Source organism: Mizuhopecten yessoensis, unplaced genomic scaffold (genome assembly GCF_002113885.1).
Source record: "Mizuhopecten yessoensis strain PY_sf001 unplaced genomic scaffold, ASM211388v2 scaffold4131, whole genome shotgun sequence".
NCBI lineage: Eukaryota > Metazoa > Mollusca > Bivalvia > Pectinida > Pectinidae > Mizuhopecten > Mizuhopecten yessoensis.
In genome coordinates this window covers 118,587-130,890 of record NW_018405391.1, presented here as the reverse complement: position 1 = coordinate 130,890, position 12,304 = coordinate 118,587, and the positions used below count along the sequence as shown (strand labels likewise).

The 12,304-nt window shown below is 37.6% G+C and overlaps 1 protein-coding gene across 1 annotated transcript in view; it reads right to left on the bottom strand.

Annotated features, from left to right (window-relative positions):
• The window catches only part of LOC110448681 (cell wall protein DAN4-like), a 113,173-nt gene that overhangs the window by 41,551 nt on the left and 59,318 nt on the right, over nt 1-12,304 (bottom strand). The window contains exon 2 of the mRNA XM_021495064.1: nt 6,051-6,119. Within this exon, the coding sequence (XP_021350739.1) occupies nt 6,051-6,114 (64 nt within the window). The 5' untranslated portion in view covers nt 6,115-6,119. The remainder of the gene's footprint in view (nt 1-6,050; nt 6,120-12,304) is intronic.

Genomic DNA, 12,304 nt, shown 5'->3' with positions numbered 1-12,304 from the left:
CACCCCCCCACCCCTCCTGAGAAAAAAGATGGGCCAAAAGTTGGAAGGGGGATTAATTGCGAGCAACCCCCCTGTTCACAAATGTCCGCCATCTTGGATATATACCACTGTTTTGATCTATGACTACACTAAATATCATGTACTTATCCACTGTAGTTGTTCATGTTGTTGAATATTTTATAACAGTCACCAAAAGTTGATTAGCTGATGGTGCTGTTGTTTTTCTTAACTTATTTTCTATCACCAATTTGTCAATTTGATAAGTCAATCAGTACTCGTTAAGACACAATACCAACATTCAGAGGTGTAAAAAATTAATAGCACGACGACCAGGCTCTCTGGTGTTTGGCTAGCGCCATTACATGATTTGAATATATACCGTACTATGAAGAAATTTGAGTATACAAGGCTGAAATAACACAAAACCATTGTCTTAATCATACAAAAACAACACAACAACTTATCGGTATGCAGATTGCAAGCATTATGAGCAAGAGACATGTTTTTATGGACAAAAGTCTTCCAAAACGCGATGTATTTGATCCAGGAATCCAGGTTCTTTGTTGACACTTTCAGAATGGCAATATGAACGAACTGACCTTGACAGAAAGATTTGATATGAAAAAAAAATATCAATTAAAAAAAATGATTTTACCTCTCTGTTACAACTCATAAATGTATTTTAAAATGTATTCATAATTTGCTACTTCAGTACAGACTATAGATATAATGGATTTGGTACAAGCAACATGTTTCGTTTTTCAATGAAATCTGCAAAATACACAACCGGTTAAAAAACGAAAGCATGGTGTTCTTTCAGCAACAGAACAATGTTTTGTTTTAAGTTAAGTCATCTAGATATCTTGATATTTTGTTATGTTTACATCATATTCCATAATCATGTGTTGAAATATTCATCTTCACTCATGAATACATAATTCTTTAAAAAAACAAGAGTCCAAATGGGCCTGCATCGCACACCTGGTATTAAATCTCACACTTGTAATCTTAAAAACGGACTAAAATACAGCTCCAGGAAGAATATCAGTGTTTGATTCATAGGAACCTATTAAAAATTTAAACATATGACGCCTGTGACCTTGAATGTTGAACAAGGACATTAGGTTGAAAGTGGGTCAAGGTCATTCAACTGAACAAACATTGTAATCATTCATCCCAGCATGCTACAGGCCAAATATCAGTACCATGGGCCTTTTGATTATCGAGAAGTTGTTTGAAGACTTTACGACATTTGACCCCTGTGACCTTGAAAGTGGGTCAAGGTCATTCATTTGAACAAACTTGGTAGCCCTTCATCCCAGCATGCTACAGGCCAAATATCAGTACAATGGGCCTTTTGATTATCGATAAGAAGTTGTTTGAAGATTTTAACATATTTGACCCCTGTGACCTTGAAAGTTGGTCAAGGTCATTCAATTAAACAAACTTGGTAGTCCTTCATTACAGCATGCTACAGGCTCAATTTTAGTACCTTGGGCCTTTTGGTTATTGAAATGGTTTGAAGATTTTACAACATTTGACCCCTGTGACCTTTAAAGTGGATCAAGGTCATTCATTTGAACAAAATTGGTAGCCCTTCATCCCAGCATGCTACAGGCCAAATATCAGTACAATGGGCCTTTTGATTATCGATAAGAAGTTGTTTGAAGATTTTAACATATTTGACCCCTGTGACCTTGAAAGTGGGTCAAGGTCATTCAATTAAACAAACTTGGTAGTCCTTCATCTCAGCATGCTACAGGCTCAATTTTAGTACCTTGGGCCTTTTGGTTATTGAAATGGTTTGAAGATTTTACAACATTTGACCCCTGTGACCTTTAAAGGGGATCAAGGTCATTCATTTGAACAAAATTGGTAGCCCTTCATCCTAGTATGCTACAGGCCCAATATCAGTACCCTGGGCCTTTTGATTATCGATAAGAAGTTGTTTGAAGATTTTAACATATTTGACCCCTGTGACCTTGAAAGTGGGTCAAGGTCATTCAATTAAACAAACTTGCTAGTTCTTCATCTCAGCATGCTACAGCTGGCACAATTTCAGTACATTGGGCCTTTTGGTTATTGAGAAGTGGTTTGAAGATTTTACAACATTTGATCCCTGTGACCTTTAAAGTGGATCAAGGTCATTCATTTGAACAAAATTGGTAGCCCTTCATCCTAGTATGCTACAGGCCAATATCAGTACCCTGGGCCTTTCGGTTATTGCGAAGAAGTTGTTTAAAGTAAAATATTGACGCGGGACGACGGACGGACGATGGACGCGACACCACGGCATAAGCTCACTTGGCCCTTCGGGACAGGTGAGCTAAAAACCAATACAGAATCACAGTACTCGGTAAAGAGTACATGTCACTAAATGCTATTTACTATTGTGTCTAATTCAGAAACAAAGTTATTTGTAGTATTTAAACTTGGGTTTATGTTGATTTGCATCCATTAAGCTAATTTGCTTATGTCAGAGACAAAAATTGACATACATTTGTTTTTGAGATGGAGACAATATTAGGGAGAGGGCTTAATTGCTGCAGGCACCCACCCTGTTCCCGGGACATTTACCAAAGTGGGGAGGGGGCTTATTTGAGAGAGGGGGCTTTTTGGCGGTAAAATACGGAAGGTAACTTAAGACCAACTAGAACACAAGACATTTTAACATCTCTAAACGGTTCTGAAGATGTTGTTGTCTGAAACTTAAAATTTTAATTTTAAAGCTTTTAACACACATTGACCTTTGACTCCCCACTTACACTTAAAGTTGATCTTTTACCTCATTACTGTAATAAAGAAAACAATTCACACAGCTGGTCTAAATAACATACCCAAGTATCATGACTCTAGTCCAAATGATTTTTAGGATATTGTTGTTTGAAGTTTTTAACATATTTGACCCCTGTGACATTGAAAGTAGGTCAAGGTCATTTTAATGAGGAAACTTTATAGCACTTCATCCCAGGTACCTACTGGCCAAATATCGTGACCCTGGGCCTTATGGATCTTGAGAAGAAGATTGTTAAAGCTTTTAACCAAAGTTGACATTTGACCCCTGACTAGCATTTAAAGTTGACCTTTGACCTCATTACTGTAATTGAAAAAATATTTGCACTGCTGGTCTACATAACATACCCAAATATCATGACCCTGGACCTTATGGATCTTGAGAAGAAGATTGTTAAAGATTTTAACCAAAGTTGACATTTGACCCCCGACTAGCACTTTAAGTTGACCTTTGACCTCATTTCTGTAATGAAAAAAATATTCGCACTGCTGGTCTACATAACATACCCAAGTATAAGGACTCTAGTTCAAATGGTTCTTAGGATATTGTTGTTTGAAATTTTTAACATATTTGACCCCTGTGACCTTGAAATAAGGTCAAGGTCATTTTAATGAGGAAACTTTATAGCACTTCATCCTTGGTACCTACTGACCAAATATCATGATCCTGGGCCTTATGGAACTTGAGAAGAAGATTGCTAAAGCTTTTAACCAAAGTTGACATTTGACCCCCGACTAGCATTTAAAGTTAACCTTTGACCTCATTACTGTAATGAAAAAAATATTCGCACTGCTGGTCTTCATTACATACCCAAGTATCATGACTCTAGTTCAAATGGTTCTTAGGATATTGTTGTTTGAAAGTTTTAGCATATTTGACCCCTGTGACCTTCAAAGCAGGTCTAGGTCTTTTTAATGAGGAAACTTTATAGCACTCCATCCCAGGTACTTACTGGCCAAATATCGTGACCCTGGGCCTTATGAATCTTGAGAAGAAGATTGTTAAAGCTTTTAACCAAAGTTGACATTTGACCCTCGACTAGCATTTAAAGTTGACCATTGACCTCATTACTGTAATTGAAAAAAATATTTGCACTGCTGGTCTACATAACATACCCAAATATCGTGATCCTTGGCCTTATGGATCTTGAGAAGAAGATTGTTAAGGATTTTAATCAAAGTTGACATTTGACCCCCGACTAGCACTTTAAGTTGACCTTTGACCTCATTTCTGTAACTGAAAAAATATTCGCACTGCTAGTCTACATAACATACCCAAGTATCATGACTCTAGTTAAAATGGTTATTAGGATATTGTTGTTTAAAGTTTTTAACATATTTGACCCCTGTGACCTTGAAATAAGGTCAAGGTCATTTTAATGAGGAAACTTTTTAGCACTCCATCCCAGGTACCTACTGACCAAATATCATGATCCTGGGCCTTATGGAACTTGAGAAGAAGATTGCTAAAGCTTTTAACCAAAGTTGACATTTGACCCTCGACTAGCATTTAAAGTTGACCATTGACCTCATTACTGTAATTGAAAATAATATTCGCACTGCTGGTCTTCATTACATACCCAAGTATCATGACTCTAGTCCAAATGGTTCTTAGGATATTGTTGTTTGAAAGTTTTAACATATTTGACCCCTGTGACCTTCAAAGCAGGTCTAGGTCTTTTTAATGAGGAAACTTTATAGCACTCAATCCAAGGTACTTACTGGCCAAATATCGTGACCCTGGGCCTCATGGAACTTGAAAAGATGATTGTTAAAGATTTTAATCAAAGTTGACATTTGACCCCGACTAGCACTTAAAGTTGACCTTTGACCTCATTTCTGTTACCGAAAAAATATTCACACTGCTGGTCTACATAACATACCCAAGTATCATGACTCTAGTTCAAATGGTTCTTAGGATATTGTTGTTTGAAGTTTTTAACATATTTGACCCCTGTGACCTTAATATAAGGTCAAGGTCATTTTAATGACAAAACTTTATAGCACTTCATCCCAGGTACCTACTAGCCAAATCACATGACCCTGGGCCTTATGGAACTTGAGAAGATTGTTCAAGCTTTTAATCAAAGTTGACATTTGACCCCCTAAAAGCATTTAAAGTTCACCTTTGACCTCATTACTGTAAACAAGAGGCCCAATGGGCCTGAACCGCTCACCTGGTATTAATTTCACACTTGTTATCTTAAAAGTGGACTAAAATACAACTACAGGCAGAATATTGGTGTTTGATTAATAAGAACCTATTAAAATATTTAAACATATGACACTCGTGACCTTAAATGTAGAACAAGGATATTAGTTTGAACAGAATTCATAGTCTTCCAACTCAGCATGCTTCTAGCAAAATATCATTACCCTGGACTTTTTGGTTATACAGAACAAATCATTTAAAGATTTAAACATATATTGACCCCTGTGACCTTGAAAAATGATGAAGGTCATTTATTTGAACAAACTTGGTTGCCCTTCATCCCAGCATGTAAATGGCCAAATTTAAGCACCCTAGGCCTCTCGGTTATTCAGAAGAAGTTGTGTAAAGGTTTTAAACATATTTGACCCCAGTGACCTTGACTATGATTCAAGGTCATTCATTTGAACAAACTTGGTAGCCCTTCATGCCAGCATGCTTTTGGCCAAATATCATCACCCTAGGCCTTTTGGTTACTGAGAAGAAGTTGTTTAAAGTAAAAAGTTGACGCCGGACGGACGCCGGACGCCGCACCATGCCATAAGCTCACTTGGCCCTTCGGGCCAGGTGAGCTAATGAGAAAAATGTTCCCACTGCTGGTCTTCATAACATACCCAAGTATCATGACTGTAGTTCAAATGGTTCTCGGGATATTGATGTTTGAATTTTTTAACATATTTGACCCCAGTGACCTTGAAAGTAGGTAAAGGTCATTTTAATGAGGAAACTTTATAGCACTCCATCCCAGGTACCTATTGGCCAAATATCATGTCCCTAGGTCCTACAGTTCTTCAGAAGAAGTCGTTCAAAAGAAAAAGTTGAAGGACGGAAGACGGACGACGGATGCCGCTCCACGGCATAAGCTCACTTGGCCCTTTGGGCCAGGTGAGCTGAAAATTAGTGACAATAAAATTACTATTTTTTTCAGGCATGTTACCTGAAACAACCTTTCTTTTATTTTGGCTTAAAAATCAAACATTTTTTTTCAATTGGCAATGAATCATTAAAAAAGACCCAACCCTGTACCAGACAGTTTTATAATACTCACTTCCTCTCAAGAAAAAACAGCAGAACAGCAGGAGATATGTATTTCTATGTTCCATAATAACCATGGATCCTAAAAAAAAGAAGAGAAAAATATTATCATAATGAAGTTTGGTTGTTTGTTCTATATGGTGATGAAAATGAGAAGTCTGCAATATATAGAGTTATAATTACGGGCAAGTATCCACTTTTTGTGTGACCGAACATATGACAGACAGTGTCTGAACGGTGACAGAATGATGACCACCCACTAGCAAGACGCTGTAGTAACATTTACACAAACTGGACGATATTTATAAGGCCAGTTTTACTAATTGGAACAAACACTTTAAGAATGGCTTTTCAATGGTCAATATACAGATGCCTGACCAGTAGAATTAACAGTTGATGAGGCCGCCTACTGTATTATTGGTCGAATCACACTTATAACTAACTCAGTCAATCTACTTTAATTCCATGTCTAAACAAAAGAATAGATCTAAAACCTTGACTAAACACTTTGAGCCATGTTGTATTTAATTTACAATAACTTGGAGCACTCTAACAATTAACATATTTTAATTAAAAGTGGCAACAAAATATGTAAATGAATCACTGTCGATGATTTGAAAGGAATTGATTAAAAGATAAAAACGTTCTTGCATTTACTACACAATGCCTTTATTTGGCAATAAAAGGGGCATATATATGTAACTCCACCAATAATGCACCTAAACTTCTGAAATTTGAAACTCTTCTGAGCTATTTTGGTATGCAACAACCAAAGGGAACTCAAGTTATTCCATGGAAACCTTGTTTCGGATGATGCAACAGACGCCGACAAAGTAATACCTATATGTCGCCTCGCGTTTGCAGGCGACACAAAAAGCAGGTAAGCTACAAATGTAATAACCTACTTCTCTTACCTGTGAATGTTATTGCCAAAGGGCATTATGACAAACCCTCGAACTAACACAGGTATACACAAAGGGACCTAAACAGTTTATTTTTTTAATTTTTGTGTTTAGCTTGCAAAGTACTGAAATTTTTCATTTTTGTTGTATTTCATTTTTGGGTTACCATTTATATGCCATAGTAATGGTATAATTTATAATTCAGTTTAGTTTTGGAAACTTGCTGGTTTTATTTTCAAACCAGGTGTTTACTTTTTCAAACTGAGCATTTTTTTTCAAACTGAGTTTACTTTTCAAACTGAACGTTTACTTTTCAAACCGAGTTTTTATTTTTCATACAGAGTGTTTTTTTTTCATGGGCAGTGTTTTGAGGGCTGCCGTTTAGTTTTCCAGGGGCCTATTGTTTGTTGGGTACTTTCTTGACTGCCCCAGAGGGCTCATCTGTGAAGTTGCTGCTCTGTCCGCCTTACCTGGTCACTGTGCATCAGTGATGATCAGGCTCTGTAAACGGAGCGCAAACTCTAGATCAAAATTTCCTTTAGCAATCTTGCTAAAACCCCATATTTTTCTTTAGCGATTAAGAATTGGCTTTAGCAAACTCGAGGAATAACAGAGTCTTTGATAAATTTAACATTCTTCTACTTTATCTTTTTAATTAACAGTGTCAATAAACTTTGTCAACACCACAAATCCTTTTCTTTCCTTGTTTTTTTACCCATATAATAGCTTCATCTAGAGATGATAGAATTAGAAGTCATAAATCAGAAAATTCAAATGTATCTTATATATTCAGGTCTTTAGTGTTTCTCAAAGAAATAGACATCATTCACATCTCTGAGAGGACACCCTGACATATTTCCGGTGCGTGGAGATCGGCAAGCTTGGACTGAAAACTTTTCCAAACTAATAAAATTTCTTCGTTAAAACAATTTATGGTGATTTGACCTCTCACCATGATTGTTTTAAAATATTTGTGTTGAATCAATAACTTTTTTTATTTACCAAACACTTTGACAAGATGATGTATAAGAAAGGGTCGTTTTCTGTCCCCAAGATCTGTGACCTGTGAACTGATCATCGAGCTGGATATGCCATATTGCATCTTGATTAAAACAGAGGCTGGAATTTTGTTGATTTGACAAATTGTTTTCTCTCATAATATTTTCGCACAATTTACGAAAAGCACTAATTTCTTTTTCGCAATAAGTAATCCAAAGGTGGGATCAACATTTGTGCCCCCACTTTGATTTCTTTTATTCTTTTGCCATATGTAGATACATAAATATGATCAATAACTGCATAAATGATTATTCATAATTACTGCCGAAAACCGTAGTGGACCTCCTTGCATACTACCAGGTTATCCTAACAAAATGACATATGTGTCACAGGCGAATGTTGTTTTGAAAATGAATTACGATAGTGTACAGTGTATATAATTACTGTTATTTTGATACTAATTATGTCATATTGGTATACAGGAAGTAAGCGTAGTGATACTTTTAATTAGAAAAATAACAAGAGGCCCAAGGGCCTTAGCGGTCACCCGAGTTATATCATAGGTACTGGTAGCTTTATTTTATTGTTTAGATGTGATGTGGAAATCAGCATGTAAACTAAGTGAAATACAATACTTGTCATGTCATCAAAGAATAAGAATTTTTAGAATATTGGTAAATGTTCCCTTTGGGGCCCCGTCCTAGCCCCTGGGGATGGGGCAGGAATTCCAAATTTACAATGTAATACTGTCATCCGTCACCCTTTGGGGCCCGCCCTGGCCCCTAGGGTTGGGGTAGGAATCCCAATTTTACAATTTAAAACAATCTTCCTCCAAGGAAAATTATCACCAAGTAAGAATAATTTTCAACAGAAAATTGTCAAAATATACCCTAAAGTGTTGTTTCCCTATATAAACTATAGTAAACTTTACCCCCTCCCCAAGGGAGAACGGATATCTCGGGGGTCCTGAAATTTACAATTCAAATAAAGCCCCTAATGATCTTTCCATCCACGCAGAGAAAATGACTATAGTACCTATGAGTCTGGAGAAGAAGATTTTTGAAATATTAGTTAATTTTCCCTTTGGGGCCCCGCTCTGGCCCCTAGGTCTATTAATAGATTTGGTGAGAAAGCCTGGCTTACCTGTGGTGATACTGTACCGTTGTTCAAGCCCGTCAGTTAAAAACAATGCTCTGACTTTAGTGTATTTATAATGACATATCAGACATCGATGTGTTTTGATGCAGGTTTGGAGAGGGCTTACGGTTGCTACCAGATTGATTATTATATATATCTTATATTATATGTATCGCTCACCTGAATATTTAAGCAATCATAGCAAAATATTCTCATTAAGGATTATATTGCACTACAAATATTTTCCTCGCAAACTTTTTCATCTCCATCTGTTGAAACTACCAGCCAAATATTTTTACAAGATTCTATGCTTTTTTATTCTTCTTCAGAAGTTGCTTGACATATTTTTCCCTGTGACCTTGTAAGAAAGTCAATGTCATTTTCCTTCTCAAATTGGTTAGCTCTATTCCAAAATGCTACCAGCCAAATCTTATGAATCCATTCCTTTTAGTTCTTGAGAACAAATCCTTTAAAATGTTGACCTCTGTGACCTCTAAAGTAGGTTGAGGTCATTTTCATTCGCAAACTTTGGTAAGCTCTATCCCAGGAAGTCAGCCGCCAAATATTAAAATTTTATGAATTTTAATTCTTCAGAAGAAGTAGTTTGAACCGTTCGACATATTTGAAAGCTGTGACCTTGAAAGTAAGTCAAGGTCATTTTCATTCGCAAACTTTGTTTGACGCTTTCCCAGGAAATAACCAGCAAAATATTAAGGTTCTATACCGTCCAGTTCTTCAGAAAAAGTTGTTCTAAGCGTTCGACATATCCGACTCCTGTGACCTTGAAAGTAGGTCAAGGTCATTTCCATTTTTTAAACTTTGTTGGGCTCCATCCCAGGAAGCCACCAGCCAAGTATGAAGATTCTATACCTTTTAGTTCATCAGAAGAAGTCGTTTGAAGCGTTTGACATATTTGACCGCTGTGAAAGAAGAAGAATTTTATAGAATTTGCTATATTTCCCCTATTGGGCCCGCCCCTCAGGTCCAAGGGGGGGGGGGCACACCCACCGTTTATACAACATGTTTTCCCCTTTACGCAAGGATACACAAAATATGGACCAAATCCTTTTATTCAGACAAAATAAGAAGGATTTTAAAGAATAATTTGCTATGTTTCCCCTACTGGGCCCACCCCTAAGGCCCCTGGGGGGCCAGACCCACGGTTTATACAAAATTGGTTCCTCTTCCCCCAAGGATGCTTCTGAACAAATATAGAACAAATCCTTTCATTCCTACAAAAGGAGAAGGATTTTAAACAATTTGCTATATTTCCCCTATTGGGCCCCACCCCTCAGCCCCCAGGGGGGCCACACCCACCATCTATACAAAATTGGTTCCCCATCACCCAATGATGATTCAGACTTAATATGGAACAAATCCTTTCATACCTACAGAAGAAGAAGGATTCTAAAGAACTTGCTATATTTCCCCTATTGGGCCCGCCCCGCAGTCCCCAGGGGGGCCACACCCACCATTTATACAAAATTTGTTCCACATGGACATATCATTTCATTCCTACAGAAAGAATTTGCTATATTTCCCCTATTGGCCCCCCCCCCCCCATTCAAAGAAGCTTCTGACTAAATTTGGTCAAAAGCTACTGGGCCGTTCAGGAATATTTTATTTCTAGGGTTGAAAGTATATCTCAATACCAACAGGACGGATGGCTTCACTTACGCTGTTTGGAGAAAAGACCTTTTGTTTCGTAAACTGACTTACCCCATTGTTCTCCACAGACCACCCTCAGAACAAGACAATGTAGCCATAATTGGATAATTGCCGACATCGTGCTGTGTCGTGAAAACAGTTCCAATACCTGACCTTGCCATTGAAATGTACTAGGATGTCACGGCTGAATGAACAGCGATGCCGGGGGCATAACGTTTACATGTAGCGATTGCTCAAGAAACAGCTATCGCCAAAGTTTTTTCCCTATTGTCTGCAGTAATTTAAATTAAAGCCTCCTCATAGGCATTTTCGCCAACAGCAGACTCAAATGGCCAATCATGTTTTACTTTCGCTAATTGTGCCAGTGCACGAGGCGACCACCGTGATATATTTTTTAATGAAACTTTTAAGGCCGTTTTCGGATATTATACACATGCAAACCATAACATCAACTGTTTTATCACCAACCCTCCTAAGCAAGGCAAATCTTAAAATATCTAACGGATTTAGACGTCACCAAATACAAAGTATATGAACACAAAGTCCCCCCCCCACCCTTTGGCACCTGTCACGTGTGCTGAATGAATATGGGGTGGAGTCAATTATATACCAATTAAGGCCGGCTTGCGATCTTGATTGGATATTGGATTCCATTGATTGAAATGGGGCTAGGTGAAGTTAAGTGTATTCATTTTCTGTGACCGATGTCGGATTATTTGAACGAGGCAGATTTTTCTACAGCAAGGGGAAACAGTTGAAACACCTCTAGCGGACACATTTTCAGGGATAATTTGGTGATGTTTTAAAAAAAGAAAGTGATAACGTCAGATTGACACAGTTGGAAACTTTAATTCCGACGCAGTCTTTATCGGCATTTCCTAGAACTGATACCCAAGTGTCAGAACAGTTTGGACCTGCTTTAACGTCCGACGATATCGCCAAAAAACACATGGAGGATCCAATACTAAACGATGTGTTTCAATAAACAAGAGGCCCATGGGCCTTAACGGTCACCTGATATATTTATACAGAGAGTTGATTTTCGTTTTTAACATGAACAGAAATATTATTCAAAGTGACAAAAAACAATAAAACCACCTTATTCAACATCTAGCATGCAGATTTAAGACTGAAAAGTATTTGAAACTAGCACCTCTGATTCTAAACAAGGAAAATGAAGAAATTTTATTTTAGCACACATACTTCATTGGGCCCCACCCTACAGCCCTTGGGGGTAGGGATGGCTCAAAATTTACAAAGTATCAAACTGTCAACTTAGGTTTTTAATTCCAATCAAGTTATCAACATGTACCATTTAAAGTATCATTTGCAATTATAAACCATAACAAATTTTGCCCCCCCCTCCTTCCCCAGGGGGAAACGCAAGACCCCAGGGTCATGAAATTCACAATTTTGGTAAAGCACCTTAAGACCCTTCCATCTATGAAGAGTATTTGATTCTACCATATCTGGGTCTTGAGAAGAAGATTTTTGAAATTTCAGTCAATTCAACCCTTTTTGGCCCCACCCATCAGCCCCTGGGGGTCAGTCAGGGCTCATA